General features: G+C 46.2%; 1 protein-coding gene across 1 annotated transcript in view; it reads right to left on the bottom strand.

The window, feature by feature from the left end:
• CFAP46 (cilia and flagella associated protein 46) overlaps positions 1–19,124 on the bottom strand; it is a 226,770-nt gene that overhangs the window by 30,305 nt on the left and 177,341 nt on the right. The window contains exons 46-51 of the mRNA XM_040437700.1: positions 18,875–18,972; positions 15,790–15,872; positions 15,536–15,693; positions 14,162–14,286; positions 9,497–9,579; positions 8,032–8,196 (exon numbers count right to left, since the gene is read on the bottom strand). Coding sequence (XP_040293634.1) covers positions 8,032–8,196; positions 9,497–9,579; positions 14,162–14,286; positions 15,536–15,693; positions 15,790–15,872; positions 18,875–18,972 — 712 coding nt within the window. The remainder of the gene's footprint in view (positions 1–8,031; positions 8,197–9,496; positions 9,580–14,161; positions 14,287–15,535; positions 15,694–15,789; positions 15,873–18,874; positions 18,973–19,124) is intronic.

Consider the following 19,124-nt stretch of genomic DNA (forward strand, 5'->3'; position numbering starts at 1 on the left):
ACTATATATGCTGTTTTGGCCTGTCAGTGTCCCTTTAAGGAACGAACTGAAAACACTTTTAAACACCAAGGCCGCGAACGCTTACCTAAAACTGAGACACAAACAGTATGCCCATGGCGACAAGGGCAATAAGATAATGTCAGCTCTGATTAAAAAGCGCAGAGAGCAAACACACATCAGCTCTCGACGGAATGCTGAAGGCACCTTAGTATCTGACACTGCAGATGTTGCTAAAGCATTCACTGCATATTACCGCTCTTTTACAACATTCGCTCGAGTGAAACCCCTGCTGCGCTCGATGATAGGTTGAAGAAAGTCGCAGACTTCTTAGATTCTCTCACCTTACCTGCCCTGTCTGAATCAGAAAAGGATTCTTTGTTAACTCCTATTACACTTGAAGAAATTAAGAAAACCTTCTCCTCCATCCCCCAGGGGAAGAGCCCAGGCCCCGATGGGCTTCCAATTTCATACTACAAAAAATTTCTCCCGGTATTAGGCCCCCAACTTGTTACCTATTTTAACGCCTTACTATCTGGTGCTGCCATGAACACACAGGCTTTGGAGGCGCACATAGTGGTGCTCCCTAAAGAGGGGAAAGATTTGTCTCTTCCATCCAGCTATAGGCCTATATCCCTGCTAAATGCAGATACTAAATTATGGGCAAAGATCCTGGCTCATAGAATAAACCCTCTTCTCCAGGGACTGATAGGGGGAGACCAGGCCGGGTTCGTGGGGGGTCGGGAGTGCAGGGACGGCACTTTTAGGGTATTACAAGCCATAGAATACTACACCCTGGCGAACAACACGCAGCTTACCCTCCTCAGCACTGATGCCGAGAAGGCATTCGACAGGGTGGATTGGAAGTTCATGGAAGCCACCTTGAAAAAATTTGGATTCCCTCTTCATTTCGTCCACGCGGTGTTGTCCCTGTACTCCTCACCCCACGCGAGGGTTAGGGTCAATGGCGTACTTTCGCCCTCATTTACCATTGCCAATGGCACCAGGCAGGGTTGCCCCCTCTCTCCTTCCCTTTTCATCCTATGTCTGGAGACGCTGTTACAGGCTATCAGACAGGACGATGACATTGCGGGGCTAAGGGTGGGCACATTGACTCATAAGGTCGCCGCCTTTGCCGACGACATGCTGCTCCTCCTGCCGGAACCTGTGAAGGCGTTCCCAGCTATACTGGGTCTTTTCGAGTCCTTTGGCCATTTATCTAACTTCAAGATAAATCTTTCTAAGTGTACAGCAATGGGGGTCTGTGTCCCAGATGCAACCATTTCATTGCTGTCCCAAGATCATCCCTTTCAATGGTCAACCTGTGTCACGTACTTGTGGGTGAAGATCTCAGCCCGAATAGATCAGGCCTATCAGTTAAATTATGTCCCTCTCCTTGCTGATATTAAAGAACAATTGAAACATTTAGATATTCCATTTGTCTCTTGTATGGGGCGGAAAAATATAATTAAAACGTTTATTCTTCCCAAACTGCTTTTTCTACTCCAGACATTGCCTATATACTTGCCGGACTCTTATTTTCTGGACCTGCGTAGGATCGTTTCGGGCTTCATTTGGAGGCGGGCACGTCCGAGATTGGCGTATGCTTTGCTAACCCTTCCCAAACATAGAGGCGGCTTTGGCTTGCCAGACATCAAACTATACTACGGGGCTATTCAACTCCGTTTATTGAGTGAATTACTAAACATGAACATTAAAAAATTGGGTTGCCAAATTGCCCGCCAATTAATATCTTCGGATGTACTTGCCCGCCTCTGGACGGTTGGACATGGTCCTGCGCATTGCCTAGATGCACCACTCCTTCTTAAAGGACTTTTAGTCTCTTGGAATACTGCAGCTAGGAGGTTTGTATTTCACCCTGGTCCCTCGCCCCTTCTCCCCATGCACCTGCTGCCGTACTGCTTGTCTTCAAACTATTCAGATGACCTGGGAATCTGGCCTGCCTTTAATGCTTTCGCTGTGGGGGATTTCTTGGGAGATAGGCGGGTCCCATCCTTGGAGGACCTCCGGGCATCACGGATGGCTTTGAGCTGGACCCCTTTGCACTACTCACATTTTTCATTTATATGTCAACAGTACCTTGTTAAAGCTATCAGAAACTTTATACCCTCTTGGTTCGACACTCTTGTGGCCTCGCCCAAACCGGCGAGAAAGACTATCTCGCTAATTTATAACAAGCTGTTATTAGAAGGCGCACCTAGCAGACCGGCCTTTATTAAAAGGTGGGAGCAGGATTTAGGTATAACCTTGTCGGATGAGACTGTCTCTTCGCTACTGAGGAATTCTCACGGGTTCTCCAGATGCATTAGAATCCAGGAGAATTCCTTTAAACTGCTGACGAGATGGTACTGTTCTCCGGAGGTGTTGCATAGGTTGAACCCTCTCACTTCCCCAGCCTGCTGGAGATGTCACGAGGAGGTCGGCACACTCTCACATATATGGTGGTCGTGCGAGGGGGTCTCCCAGTTCTGGACTGCGCTTAGTAAGATATTGCAACAAATTTGCCCCTCGGCTCCTCCTCTCTCTCTCCGACTTTGGTACTACTCAATGCGCCTTCAAAAGACTTCCCCTTGCACAAATACTCTCTATTAGCACACATGTTGTCGGCTGCCAAACTTTTGATCCCTCTACATTGGCTCTCGACACAAGTACCTTCAATTGAAGAATGGACCCAAAAGGTCCATGAGATCTGCAGGTTCAAGGAATTAACGGGTTGGGAGACCCTCTCGCACGACAAATTTATAGGCCTCTGGGGACCGTGGCTAAAATGGCTGGAGACGGAGTCGCGGAGCACGTGTCCTCCCCCATGTGATTCGGCTGTTACATCTCCTCTTCATTAACTAACCCCTTTGAGTTGTGCATCCTCTAATGTATGCAATACTTATTTTGTCATGTCAGTGGTTATGTCTCTTCCAACATTTGTCTGTTATTTTATTGTACTCGTTTGCTCTCCTCCTGTCTTTTTGACTAAAGCTGGAGGAACAGGAACCTGCTTCTTCTTATATGCCATATTTACTATTCATGTCATGTCTGCCTAACAAGCCTATCTTAACGTATTGTTTGTATCTTTACGCTGCTGTACCTACATTTTACATCATTGTATCGTATATGCCCTCCCCGCACATTGTTCTTGTCTTTTTTACCATGCTTGTCGTGATAAAGATTTGTTAAAAAAACTTAAAAATCCGTGGGTCTTCCTTGATTTTTGGAGGACATGAAAAAAAAGTCGTTTTGGTGTCCGCCTGGCCGTGTGGAGCCAAACGGATCCGTCCTGACTTACAATGCAAGTCAATGTGGACGGATCCGTTTGACGTTGACACAATATGGTGCAATTGCAAACGGATCCGTCCCCCATTGACTTTCAATGTAAAGTCAGGAGTTAATATACCATAAAATCAGAGTTTTCTCCAATCCGATGGTATATTTTAACTTGAAGCGTCCCCATCACCATGGGAACGCCTCTATGTTAGAATATACCATCGGATTTGAGTTAGATCGTGAAACTCATATCCGACAGTATATTCTAACACAGAGGCGTTCCCATAGTGATGGGGACGCTTCAAGTTAGAATATCCTACGAACTGTGTACATGACTGCCCCCTGCTGCCTGGCAGCACCCGATCTTTTACAGGGGGCTATGATACGCACAATTAACCCCTCAGGTGCCGCACCTAAAGGGTTAATTGTGCGTATCATAGCCCCCTGTAAGAGATCAGGTGCTGCCAGGCAGGAGGGGGCAGACCCCCTCCCTCCCCAATATTATATTCATTGGTGGCCAGTGCGGCCTCCCCTCTCCCCCCCCCAGTTAAAATCACGTTCCAAATCCCCCATCATTGGTGGCCAGTGCGGCCTCACATCTCCACCCACCCTTTGTTAAAATCCCGTTCCGAATCCCCCATCATTGGTGGTCAGTGCGGCCTCACATCTCCCCCCCTAGTTAAAATCACGTTCCGAATCCCCCATCATTGGTGGCCAGTGCGGCCTCACATCTCCCCCCCCCTAGTTAAAATCACGTTCCCCCATCATTGGTGGCAGTGGACGGTACACTGCCCCCTTCGGACATTCCTGCCACATTCTCGTCCACAGACGCCTCAACGATGTCCGATGCGTGTGACATCACAGCTGTGGAAACAGTAACGTAAATCGACCGGCTGAACTGGACGACCACCAGCACCAGTGAACCTGCTCAACAGTGCGTGGAAAAGTGCCCCGCCCCCGTGCAGCTCTGCACACGAAAGAAAACAACAGGAGGACCGTGGAGGAGTGGCCAGGAACCGACACCCAGAAAGTAACACACAGAGGGAGAGACCATATACTTACCCGCTCAGAATACCTACGGACTGACAACCGTGGAACGCTTGTAATACAGCACGACCTGGACGTGAGACAGTGCATGAGACACAACTTAGCCTGTGACTACCCAGTTTAATCGATGGGGCTCCGATCGGTAACCATGGCAACCAGGACGTTACTGCAGTCCTGGTTGCCATGGTTACTTAGCAATTTTTAGAAGCATTATACTTACCTGTGAGCTGCGATGTCTGTGACCGGCCGGGCGCTCCTCCTACTGGTAAGTGAAAGGTCTGTGCGGCACATTGCTTATAGCACAGACCTTTCACTTACCAGTAGGAGGAGCGCCCGGCCGGTCACAGACATCGCAGCTCGCAGGTAAGTATAATGCTTCTAAAAATTGCTAAGTAACCATGGCAACCAGGACTGCAGTAGCGTCCTGGTTGCCATGGTTACCGATCGAAGCCCCAGCGATTAAACTGGGACTCCGATCAGAACTCTCCACTGCCACCAATGATGGGGGAACGTGATTTTAACTAGGGGGGGGGGGAGATGTGAGGCCGCACTGGCCAGCAATGATGGGGGATTCGAAACGTGATTTTAACTGGGGGGGGGAGGGGAGGCCGCACTGGCCACCAATGAATATAATATTGGGGAGGGAGGGGGTCTGCGGCACCTGAGGGGTTAATTGTGCGGATCACAGCCCCCTGTAAAAGATCGGGTGCCGCCAGGCAGCAGGGGGCAGTCATGTACATAGTTCTCAGTATATTCTAACTTGAAGCGTCCCCATCACTATGGGAACGCCTCTGTGTTAGAATATACTGTCGGATATGAGTTTTCACAAAGTGAAAACTCATATCTGAAAAAGCTTCTATGCAGACGGATCTGTGATCCGTCTGTGTGAAAGTTGCCAACGGCCACGGATCACGGACGCGGATGCCAATCTTGTGTGCATCCGTGTTTTTTCATGGACCCATTGACTTGAATGGGTCCGTGAACCGTTGTCCGTCCAAAAAATAGGACAGGTCTCATTTTTTTGACAGACAGGAAACACTGATTACGGCCGCGGATGAACAATGGTGCATCTTCCGAGTTTTCAACGGACCCATTGAAAGTCAATGGGTCCGCAGAAAATCACGGAAAACGGAACAACGGCCACGGATGCACACAACGGTCATGTGCATGAGGCCTAAGTCACACAGTAAATTACAAAGCTCTTCCTCCCCTAAGATAACATGATCAAGGAGTGTCCCTCTGCTGGGACCTTCAGAAATCAGCTGTAACCTGTAGAAAAGGCATGCTCAACCAGCGGCCCTCCAGTTGTAGTTTTACAACAGCTGGAGGGCCGCAGGTTGAGCATACCTGCTGTAGAGGAACCCGCTAGCAAATGTTTAATTCCCCTGTAGGAGGAAAGAAGAATAACACCGTTCTCACTGAAATCATTGGGGTACAGGTGTAATATGTGGACATGTTGAGACCTCCACAATTAGGGCACGACGAGAGTCCTAGAAGGGGCAAGTCACTCCCCAACAGAGCATTTGAAAGTTGTTTTTGTAAACTACTGTAGACAGCCCCTTTAAGTGTGGTGCTTACAAATGCAATGAATTACGTCCCGCATGCAGAAATCTATTAGAATGCATATAATAATAAAACCAAGTACATGTCAGGTATCACGACCTTCTAAAAAACTACATTGTGATTAATAGTCCATATAATTTTTGTGTGCTTCCTATAGGTTTGGGAAGCGTCTCTAGTGACTGATGTCCTTGACTTATTTGCAAACCATATGTCACCATATGACGGAGAGCAGGGATGCTCAACCTGCGACCCTCCAGCTGTTGCAAAACTACAACTCCCAGCGGCCAGAGAGCCTACTGCTGTCAGCCTACTGCTATCAGCCTACAGCAGGGCATGGTGGGAGTTGTAGTTTTGCAACAGCTGGAGGGTCGCAGGTTGGGCATCTCTGACGCAGAGTAACCAAGTCCTATGCGTTAAGAGGTACTGCTTGTAACACGAATGTGAAAGGTAACAGCTCCTCAATATTTATCGCTCCAGGAAACACAGGGAAGAGGCGATTCAATCTACACAGCTCCCTAACTAAACGTGAAATATAATGCCAACAAATGGAAACTGTATGTGGAAGAATGATCGTACTAACGATCATTCGTTCCCATATGGTTTGACGATTGTTGCATTTACAGTAAATGTGATAAACGAGCACTACCATGCGTAGCATGCTAGAGTCGATCAATTAGCGCTCATTGTACCAGATTATCTGCCTGCGTAGAGGATTTACAAGCTGTGTAATTTAACATTAAAGAACATTGTTCTGTCCTAGAGAAAAGTACAGGGAAACAAACTAGGAGTCCTCTTAATTAAAGGACTAATATGGGACAACACTGTGGTAAAAGAGTATTACAGCTGGGGGTGTACACAGATCTCATAGGGCCCCATAGGGAAACGTAAGTGCAACTCCTAAGATTTCTGATGAGTTTGTGTTATTTTTTATTTTTTTTTACTATGCGATAAAATTGGGTCATTTATTACACTATAATACGCCTATAATAGGCGCATTTCAGGTGTAGATTGCGGCATAACAACTGGCAGATAATCTGCCAAAGTTATGAAGAGGCGCAGGCCTCTTCATAACTTTACTGGATCCTCCGCCAGCGCTGGGGCTTTATTAAGACCAGCGTCTAAAACGACGGTCTTAATAAATGTGCCCCAAATTGTAAAATAAAAATGCAATAAAAAAGTCACCCAAGGTGGTGCAATTTGGGCACAAAACGGAGTAACGTAGGCCATGCACATTTTGCTGCAAAGCCCTACCCTTTCATGCTGGTGGTGGGCCTTCCAAGTGACCCACAAAAAATTGCAGAAACTCTAGTTGCTCCAAATTGCACTGATTTGCATCACTTTTATACAGATTCTAGGTGCAGACACATTAATAAATCTGGGCCATTATGTCTGTTACTAAACACTGAGGTCCTGATCAGCATTTGCTACACTGGTCTTCATCAGGTATGGTCCAAATGACCCCACCTGATCGCGCCGCGGCACATCCCATTTTACCTTCTTTTAAGATTCATAGCTTGCACGCAGGGAAGCCTGGATGCATCAGCATCAGTGACATTAGGCTACTTTCACACTGGCGTTTTGGCTTTCCGTTTGTGAGATCCGTTCAGGGCCCTCAAAAGCGGTCCAAAACGGATCAGCCTTTATGCATTCTGAATGGAAAAGGATCCGCTCAGAATGCATCAGTTTGCCTCCCTTCCGTCTCTCCATTCCGCTTTGGAAGTGGACACGAAAACGCTGCTTGCAGCATTTTGCTGTTTCCCTGACAAAACTGAGGCAAACGGATCCGTCCTGACACACAATATAAGTCAATGGGGACGGATCCGTTTTCTCTGACACAATCTGGCACAATAGAAAACGGCCGTCATGGCTGTAGAAGACATAATATAACCGGATCCGTTTATGACGGATGCATGCGGTTGTATTATCAGAACGGAAGCGTTTTTGCAGATCCATGACGGATCCGCAAAATACGCTAGTGTGAAAGTAGCCTTACTTGCACGCTAGTTTGGGTGCTGCGCCCCCAGTGCAACCATGCAAGGTGAGATCTAATGGAGATCACTCCCATTAGTGTCCATCAGTCCTACCTATGTGCGCTGCTCTCCCTTCTCTCTTTTCAGCATATGCAACTACGCCAGTCCTTGTTACCTGTGTGATCTCTATGAATCCTGTTATACAATAACTGAAGTGAAAAGTCTCTCGACAGGGCGGTTATACTGTCGTCCTTGAGAATGCCAAGAGCCTCTAGTGGCAACTGTTGAAGTGATTTATCTGCCAGCAGAATCACACAGTCTCCCACGTCCACTGATGCACCTGCAAAAATTGAAAGGGCTAGATTACAGAGCGAAAGTCAGAATCTCGGAAAGTTCTCCAGACATGACATGGAACAGAAACTATTTTCCCCTTCTACATCCCAAAAATATAAATGGTAGGAGAGCTGAAACTATAGTTAATCTATAATTGCCTATGGCAGGGATGGTCAACCCGTGGCTTTACAGCTGTTGCAAAGCTACAACTCCCAGCATGCCCTAATAGATGTAGGCTGTCCAAGCAGGCTGGGAGCTGCAGTTTTGCAACAGCTGGAGGGCCGCAGGTTGGGCATCCCTGATATATGGCAATTAAATGAAAAAAGTATTTTGGGGGTACTATCTCTCCTTACGGAGAGAGCGCCTTTGGTGGCGTGAGGAGACTTATAGGCCATACATGCTCCTCTGGAATTCTGGGAGGGAAGGGATGCAGATGAGCTCTTAACTAGCTCTGCCTCTAATGCCTCCAGATGTAAGGCAGCGATCCTATAAGTCAATGTTCAACCCTTTAGCTAAGCCTTGAGACCTGACTCGGATATTAAATAAGCCAGCACCTCATCTGCCGACAGCTGTTTATGGGCGATTGCACCTCATCAGTGCAGAGCATGGAGTACTGGCTTAACTGGGTGAGAGGCCTAAGTCAGGATTTGGGGGGTACTATCTCTGCTTGCATTAAAAAAAAGTATGCATCATAAATCAGCTGTGAAAAATGCAGTGAAGAGGTGCGACGTGGTGTGCATGCATTACCAGGGATTACAAAAAGGGTCTCTTTAGTCTTCCCAGAAACAGCACCGCTCTTGACCGTGGATTGTGCCCGGCAATCACTTGAATGGGGAAGACCTGCGATAGCAGACTGGGCCCATGGACAACAGAGGCGCAGTTTCCGGTTCAAAGCAGACCCTTTCTCTTATCCGAGAAAACTCTTTATTATGGTGGAAACAACTGGACTTTATCCTTGAATGCTCATTGCTACGTCATCAATAGAATGAAACCTCACCCCTTTAATTATAGATCAAGGATCCATAAAGAGCAACCCTTAGTTACAACACCTGGGCTGACGGGGAAGTGACAAAATGATTCAGAACTGTGGTGCATAAAGGGTTAAATAGCCAAGATCATTTCCCTCCGATGCTGTCCATAGGGATACGACTAATCATCATGGGCTCGGTCAGGTTCCACTGCGGTCGGTGTTCACGGCTCTAATGCTATTCTTGCCATCATATCTGACGGACTCTGCAGCGGAGCCTCTGACTCAGACGCGAGGAGAGCCGAACGCAGCGTGAACATTGTGAAGGGACGGTACATACTTGATGTGGTTACCGGCTTGTCGTCTCGCTCTCTAGACTTTACTCTCACTGATCCTGCGACTGACAGAGGCGGCGACGGCTGTCTGCGGAGGAGAAATAAGTCGGAAACTATTTACATACACTGTTCACGTTAGAAAAGGTTTGTAAGGTACATACAAATGTACTAATCCAGTCCAAAAGATGTGCCAAAGTTATCATGGTGGCTCACGCTAGATGATACATTAGGCTAGTCACTTTTATCTAACTCTATACCAACTATGCGCCAAAAGTCATGTGCAGATTTGGCGCATGTTGTTGCATTACAGTGACACAGATTCCTGCTAAGACACGCCTCTTTCCGTCTAAGCCACACCCCTTGTCTAGTACAAAAACGCATTCTAGCACTTGTAGCTTAGTAAATCTCCCTAAAGACTAATAATGTGAATATAGCGCTACCCCATTCTCTAACATGGCACCTAAAAACAACGTTTTTTTTTTTTAGTGAGAGCACAGGGATTAATCGGTTGGTCTGTTTGATTTTGGCTGGGGTTTGGATGAAAGACGGGGTTTAATCAATGGGGTAGGATTTCATGATCTTTGTGTTCTCCTGCAGAGAGAGTAGACGAGAGAGGCACCTGCTCCGGCCAGTTGTCTTATAGCCAGATAAAGAGTTAGGCTGGGCCCACATCTGAGCATTTTACAGCGCGTTCCTACGTGCTGTAAAACGCTCAACAGGCAAAAACCAATGTTTCCCTATGGGCATGGTTCTCACCTGAGCGTTTTACAGCGCGTACGAACGCGCTGTAAAACGCCCTACGCCCCAAGAAGTACAGGAGCTTCTTTGGGGCGTATTGTCGCGCGTATTGTGGCAGTTTTTCATTGGATGCCTCTGTGGTCAATCACACAAACGCGCGTACTATGCGCGTTTCCAAAATACAAAAACGCCTCAAAATACGCCTCAAAAACGCCCGATAAAAACGCCTGTAAAAAGCGCTTATCGAATACGCTCAGGTGTGAACCCAACCTAAAGGCGCATTTATACGCGGCAAGTTCCTTCCTGACTGTCGCAAGTTCATTCACTAGGGTGAAGAGCAGCAATCACCTCCACAGTATGAGCACAAGTGATCGCTATAGCGGGGTTTACAGAGCACGATCTGCTGCCCAAAAACAATCATTTAGGTGCCAACGCTGAACAAGCATTTCGCTCATTCATCGCGTGATCGGCAGCACATTTAGACGGGCAGATTGTCGGGAACGAGCGTTTAGAGGAACATTTGTTCCTGATAATCTGCCCGTCTAAATCCACCTTTAGGGAGGAAGAGGAGGAGGAGGAGGGGGACAAGGCTGATCTCCTGGGACACAAAGAGAAGATCTCTCATATATACTCTACACTTCTCCATTTTAACTGTGATTATGTGAAAACAATGAATACAAGTACAGCATGTGCTGGACATCTGTCTAAGATTAACAACAGATGTCAAGTTCACCACCGACTGAGGATTTGACAACTAATATGGCTGTATGCCTTGTTCTCACTTTTGAAAGAAAAAAAAAACAATAGTCACCACAAATGAAGAAGGAAAAACAATGTCCTTGCAAGAAAAAAAACAACCAAACAAAAATAATTCACCTAAGCCTGTCTGATGCAGGATAGCGATTATACAGTATGTCACTTTTGGAGTACTTCTTATTATACCTTTTAATTACAAGTAATGATGGACAACCAAAACAACCTTAAAGACAGACATGATATAAGCTAAGCTGAGCCACGGGTTGTCCCCGTTTTCCTATTAAGGACATAACACATGCAAGTGCGTCTCACCCTGGGAAGCAACTGACTTTGCTCTCACCATGGAGTCAAGAATGAAATTAAAGGAATGAAATGACAATTTGAAATACGACCAGCGTGGTGTAAATACGCGGCACCAATCTTATTATGACTTCAAACAAAATCCGAAAATAGAGGAGGGCCTGAGCGCTGAAAGATGCATGTGGGTCTGAAAGCTTTTATTTAAAGGGGTAGTCCCATTTCAGACTTTTATGGCATATCAACTGGATAATGTGAGCTCCACCTATGGGACCTACACCTATCTCTAGGTGTCTCTGCCTAACCCCATCCCAATCCATATCCTGGCTGTGAGAGGTGGCTGAGTTTATGGAAACCGCCATGCTCACTGTGCTGAGCTGCTTCTACATCTTCCATAGAAGATCTAACCACTTCCATGGGAGTCTACAGGAGCCTGGATGCAGTGGGTAGCGGGATAAGGGGGGGAGGGTAGGGGTCGGGGAACCTATTTAGAAAGAGGAGTTGGTTATAAGAGATGGAACCTGCATCTATAAAAGTTATGGTGTATCCTGTGCAAATGCTATAAAATCTAAGTGGCTGGCTTTGTTTCCATGTGTCCCTCTTGTTGTTGTTGCTAACCTATGCTGCTGGAGATGTGCTCTGGACAGAATCAGTCTCCTTCCCCTTCTGGCAGCTGACAATACCCCTTTTTACTTCTCCCTCAGAAGGGTGTGTTCAGCTATACTTTCATGCCACTTCTCAGGCTCTGCTTATTCCTTTAGAAGCAGGCAGAACATTTGCCAGTCTCAGTTTAAAAAGGGGATCTTCATGAGACAACCTTTGGGTTGGGCAAAAATACTAAATTCAAACCAAATGCAATACTGTCGTCATAAGATAATACTATCATTAAAAGATAATACTGTCGTCATAGGCTACTTTCACACTGCCGTTTCTGGCTCCGCCTGTGAGATCCGTTTCAGGGCTCTCACAAGCAGCCCCAAACGGATCAGTTCAGCCCCAATGCATTCTGAATGGATAGGGATCCGCTCAGAATACATCAGTTTGGCTCCGTTCCGCCTCCATTCCGCTCTGGAGGCGGACACCAAAACGCTGCTTGCAGCGTTTTGATGTCCGCCTGGCGATGAGGAGCCAAATGGATCCGTCCTGACTTACAATGTAAGTCAATGGGGACGGATCCGTTTACATTGACACAATATGGTGCAATTGTAAACGGATCCGTCCCCCATTGACTTTCAATGTAAGTCTGGACGGATCCGTTTGACTTACACTTAGACTTAGACTTTTTTTTGATAGAGTAATGCAGACGGATCCGTTCTGAATGGATACCAGCGTTTGCATTATAGGTGCGGATCCGTCTGTGCAGATACCAGATGGATCCGCACCTAAACGCAGGTGTGAAAGTAGCCGTAAGATGATGCTGCCTCATAAGAATATGGGAGTCAGTTCTGGGCTCGTAAGTAGTATGCAGAGGCTCTAGAGAGGGTTCAAAATGTAATTAATGGAAGGTGAAGTCCCTTGGGTTTGTTCAGCTTGGAAGAGGGGGTCTCATCTACATGCATAGATATATGTGTGGTCAATACAAACAATCTGGTCCCGATTTACTCTTTCCAAGGGACCAGGGTTTGGGGGGTACTATCTCTCCTTACGGTGTGAGGAGATAGGCCATACATGCTCCTCTGGAATTCTGGAAAGAAAGGGACGCAAATGGGATTGTTAAGAGCTCGTTTGCATCCCTTTCTTCCAAGGCACCAGGGGAAATTCAAGATGTGTGGAAGAAAAGGAAAGCATTCTTTACAGTAAGAGCAGTCAAACCATGGAATGCTCTACCCCAAGACGTAGTAAAGGCAGATACTGGGTCAGAGTTTAAAAAAGGACTAGAAGCTTATCTAACAGTAAACAGGCATTGAGGTTAATAATTAATTCAGCAATAAATAATGTATAATGAACGAGGGACGCCATCCATCTGCCGTAAGTCACAGTTGGCAATAGTTGGCAGAGGGATTTGTATTTGGCCTGTATCTAGGTCAAACAACTAGGGGGAAAAAAAAACAGATGAACTTAAATGTGTTGTCCCATGAAAAAAAATATTCTAAATTTTTCAAGCCAACACCTGGATCTGAATACTTATGAAATGGCCAGTAATTAAAAATGTGGTATAGCCACTGAGTTATTCACAGTATAGCGCCACCTGCTGTTTGCTCTTTTTTTAATTTCTCTGCCCTACTCCCTGAGATGGACGCACATGCTCAGTTCCATCCCTCTACTGCCATCGGCTGCGGCAGAAAGGACATACCCCTTAGAAAGTGCAGGCCCTCTAAGCTGCCAGCTTGAAATAAATCTAGCGGAACAATTGGCGCAATGAATGGGGAGATCTTTGCATCCATGTGAGGTACAGAGCGCGTTCTGAGTATGTTATGAAGAGACTGTTGTGTACTGTACGATATATTATTATTATTTTTTACATTAATGGCATACAAGACATCTACATTACACAAGCTCAACGTCCTTGCTGTACCTTTGTATTTAAAGGGGTTATCCGAGACTAAAAAATGTCCCCCATATGCCCCGGCCACTCACACTAAATCTACTTACCTGGCTCCCCGCGCCGCTCCTGGGCCCCGCACCGCCGCCTCTCCCCATCCTTCACCCGCGAAGCTTGGGAGACTCATGCCCGTCACGACTTACCATTGGCTGCTGCCCCCTGACACCGGATGTTTTAATCCGCGCACGGGGAGAAGCAGCAGCGGCGGTGCGGGGACCAGGAGCGGCGAGCCAGGTAAGTAGATTCAGTGAGAGGAGCCCGGGCATATGGGGGAGCATTTTCTAGTCTTGGATAACCCCTTTAAAGCGGTGACCAAAGTCTAAATATTAGTGAATACCTGAATGGAGCAAAGTCCAGCTGAAGAAGCACAGGGCTCAGATAGTTTTCCAAGGCTTCTACTATCTCATGGAAATCTTCTGCCAGTCTTTGTCGCCTTTCACCGTCTTCTGTGCTCGGATCCTTCTGAATAACATGACCGTTTATCATCAGGAACACATATTCAGTAAGGACAGAATTTAAAGGAAACCTGTTCTAAGTGCTCCAGCACATGCCAACCAGTCCTGATATTCATGAGCTTCTGGCTTTCTCCGCCCTCCGCCAATGACTGACACTTTTATTTCCAACAGTTAGCAGTAGGGGTGGAGAAAGCCAGGAGCTCATGAATATCAGGACTCTTTGACATGCGCTGGAGATGTTCAGTGGAAGATGTTGGCAAAATAGCTGGATAAATTAACGAAAATGACCCAGCATTTTGCTAAGGGGATCTCTCACTAGTTTATGTTGACCTTTGCTAGGACACCATAAAACTGGTGCCAGATTTCCTTTCAAGGCTATGGACACCATGAGGACAATTTTTATTATGATCGCATTTTACTTATTTTTACTTTTATTAAAAATGTTCATCTGTTTCTGGGCTACAAGGGTTAAAAATTAGTCTGTTTGCAAGCTGTCCCAGTCCATTTTCTCTAAAACCCGTCATCTGACGGCTCATGTGCAGCTCTTACTGCTGATCTCCTAGCCTTATAAAGACTCATTATAGCTCAATTCTTATCAAAATGATAAGAGTATGGCTTAAATATGTGTTTATGAGGTCAGGAGATGAGAGGTAAGAGTTACACATGAGTCTTCAGATGACAAGATCCAAAGAAAACAGCCTGTGATCAGAAAACAGGGCTGCCATCTGCGCCTGAAATACGCCTAATTTAGGCGTGTTTCAGAATAGTAAATGACCCCCATAGTTTTCAGTGGGACAAACCAGACCACTGCTAACTAACCAGCCCATATCAGTATAATGCAGATTCATACACATAAGAGTCCATCATACGTCCGCAAATGGGTCCGCATCCGTTCCGCAATATCGGGAACGGGTGCGGACCCATTCATTCTCAATGGGGAAGAAATGGATGCGGAGAGCACACTATGTGCTGTCCGCATCTGCATTTCCAGAGCGTGGCCCTGAACTTCCGGGCCGCGGCTCCGAGAAAAGAAAAACAGAACATGTCCTATTCTTGTCCGCAATTGTGGACAAGAATAGGCAGTTCTATGCGGATCCGCAATACATTACGGACGTGTGAATGGACATTAATGTAAAGGGAAACATTTACACAAACCCAGGCTGGTAGAAATGCACATAGAGAAGACTGACAAGACATCACTGCAGATCAGTCATCTTCATGATTAATAAGGATATATTTCCAGGCACAGAAGCTACCATTGCTGGGTCTCTGTTGATTTCCCGCCTTGTGAAGCTTTCTTGATGTTCCTTTTTGAGGACGCTCTGCATCATATCTTGTTTGAACAGCTCCATTTTTTCCAACAAGCTCGTAAACATTTGACGGTCCACAGAACATCGAGCAACTTTTGCTTGCACTGATGAAATGAAGAAGATTTTTGGTGTGGGGCAAAAAGAAGAAAAAGGAACATTTCTCAAAACACATATTTGACTATAACTAAGCAGTGACTTACGGGTTTTTTGTTGATGACTTGGCTTTCCCTTTTGTGAGGAGACGGGTTTTGGTTTTTCAAGAAGTGCGCCATATAAGAGAGATCTATGAAAAAAATGTAAGAAGCAGAAGTAAAGAGGCTACGAAGAAAGCCACCCATTGGATAAAATAAGAGGTGCCTGCAGAATACAGATCTACTGTACAGTATTGAGACAAAGACACACACAGAGGGCCTCATTTACTAAGACTGGCGCTGCCTCTAATAAACTAGGCGCACAGTGAGAACAGCTACGAGCTGGTCTAATACAACAGCTTTTTTAATCACGTTTCAAAGTTGTCGAGTGACAAGACATTTGAATGCGAATCCGTCTCAGGTCCTCATTTGTAACTTTTTCTGACCTAGCTGATGCCAAAAACCAGCATCAACTGCTTAGAAAACGTGTGCTAAAGGGAATCTGTCAGCCAGAAAGAAATTCACCGTTACACCAGGCACAATGCCGCTCGGCTGAATGTACCTTTCGCTTAGTGATCCAATGGTTCATTCTGGAGAAAAAGTATGATTAATCCATATGCAAATGAGCACATAAGTGCACCAAGGGCGGGCCCAACCTGCTCTGTGCACCTTTGCTCCTCCTGCTTCCTCTGTCAGCTTCTACCTCGCTTTCTTGTTTGTCAGGGCCAGGTCACGGCAAAGTTATCTCACCTGACCCTATCAATTAAGAAGGAGAGTGAAGATCTGTCAGAGGAAGCAGGAGGAACTTGTGACCCATTCCACCAGAGCTGACATAGGGGAGAATTTATCATGGGGTGAATATTTGAAGTCAGTTTTGCTCAAGTCTGTGTTGGGGTACTGTAACGGATCTCCTGGCACCCCGACCAGGTACCTCCGTTGATGGATGCTCCTAGTGCTTTCCGAGGACTCCAAGCACTCCACTTGACACCGTAAGCACTGCCGACCCCACGAAGCGCCGCAGCTTGGTTGGGATCTCGCCGTCTTCTACCCACCCTGGACCTACGTCAAGGTTTCCAGGTTCCAGTGGGTGACCCTCTCTTCTTTCAGAGAGCGATGCAGGAACAAGCTCTTACAAGAGCTAGGGATTATACTCTGAAGAGTATAATGATTATAGTAATCCCCAGAGTGTAGTTCTCCAATACCCCAAACATGAGCCCAGACTTCATGAAGGGTAGAACAGGACATTTAATGAGGCTACATGCCAGCCTTTTATGCAGGTCTTCCAGCAAGGGACATTCCCCATGGGGATCTTGTGGAAGACTGAGACAGTTTTTACATAAACCAATCACAGTTACAGGCAGAAAACACCCACCTGTGATACAATTAACTAACACAATGGGATAACATAATCACAGACAGAAACTTCCCATTTTTCCCTTTCTAGGAGGGGGGTCTCCATATTTCTGGGTCCATAGTCCATTGGAAGGAGGCTAGCCCTCAGGCCTCTCCAGCAGACCCAGTGACGGTTCAGTCCGTCACAGGTACTTAATGCAACATTTATCAATGTCTCATGTTGTTTGATACATTTTTCTCATCCTTAAACCTAACACTTTTGTCTAGGAAAGCGACTCCAGTTTTCATACTCCACCCTCCTACCAAAGGGAGATTGAGACTTTTGCGACTTTTTTTGCGACTTTTTTTTAAAAGTCTCAGTGATAAATCTGGAGTGAAACTCATTAACGTACCTAACCATGCCCACCCATACTTCAAAACGGGAGTGAGTGGTGTAAAACTGCAAATATTTAGCGACTTTTGGAAGCCCAAATTCTGGAATGAAAGTATAATGTGGAGGACAAATCTTCAAAGTTTACACTGTATACCAAACCACATTCATTAATGATCTCTTAGTCAACATCACAGCTCTTCATCTGTCCTATTACACCCCTCATCGCCTGTATGAATATATAAGGCTTCTTTTGAGCTGCTCCTGTCCGCCAGCATTCTCCCTCCTTCATTAGAAAGCTCTGTTCACATTGCAGTTGGCAGCTCTATCCGGAGGCCGTCAGCAGTTCTGTCCGATCTGACAGCAAGAATATTGGATAACTTGTTCAGCCATCATGTCAGAACAGCATTACTTCAGGGTACGGCCACACAGCGTGGAAGTACAATCTGCAGGAGCATTATATTAAGTGATCAGAAACTGTTCATTCTGTGTTAATGGCCAGGCAGTAACCCGCAAAACCGCATGGCCATTAACAATAAACACTGAACCACTTCGTCCTAATCAGTTAATATGATGGAGCTGTGGCTTGTATGACCGTGCGGTATTGGTCTGTAAGGCGCCCATGTCCCAATTGCAGCACGGCTGCGTCATGTAGTCATAACCTCACACTGCAGATAATCACAGCTGGTCTAAATTTTACCAACTGATTCCAGTGGTCTTCTCCCATTTGCCAGCTTAACTGGGCAGGGGATTATTCTTCACCATAGTACAATCTCAGGCCTCATGCACACGGCCATTGCCCGCCGCGCCCGTATTGCAGCCAGCAAACAGTGGGTCCGCAATATACGGGCACCGGCCGTGTGCACACAGTATCATGGATGCAAACCCATTCACTTGAATGGATCCGCAATCCGGAAGGAGTGCTGCTGAATGGAGGCACGGAACTCCATGGAAGCACTACGGAGTGCTTCTGTGGGGTTTCTCTCCATGCCTCCGCACCGCAAAAAAATAGAACATGTTCTATTTTTTTTGCGGTGCGGATGGATCACAGACCCATTCAAGTCGAATGGGTCTGCATCCGTCTGCGGCAGCTGCACGGATGGTGCCGTGCATTGGAGACCGCAAATTGCGGTCCCCAGTGCACGAAACAGCCGGAACACGTTTGTGTGCATGAGGCCTTAGTCTATACACTGGATCCCAACGGAAACCCAATGGACCGCATTGAGAACAGATCCAGCACAGCCGTAATGGATCTGTTTTAAACGGAAGCCGCAATGTCAATGTGAACAACACAAGGTATAAAAAGTGGGCTTCCGAATCATTACACTGTACACAATAGAAGGTACAGAAAGAGGGCGCATGTCTACAATAAGTAGAATTTAAAAAAATAAACTTTTAAAGAAAAAAAAAATCATATGGTTTAGAAAGTACCTGTCTTCTGAATGCTGTAAGATAACCAGATTAAAATTTGGTGGTAGCTCATTGAAAATGTTGAAGAATTGCATGGTGACTTGAAGATTTCCCCACACCTAGAAAGCATAGAGAATATTGGTAAAAATACAATAAAATACATTTAGAAAAAATAAAATACAAGCAATAGTTAAAGGGGCTGGCCCAGCACAGACATCGATGGCACAGGATCGCTAGGATATGCCATCAATATCAAAAAGGTGCGGGTCCC

The sequence above is a fragment of the Bufo bufo genome, chromosome 6 (genome assembly GCF_905171765.1).
Source record: "Bufo bufo chromosome 6, aBufBuf1.1, whole genome shotgun sequence".
Taxonomy (NCBI): Eukaryota; Metazoa; Chordata; class Amphibia; order Anura; family Bufonidae; genus Bufo; species Bufo bufo.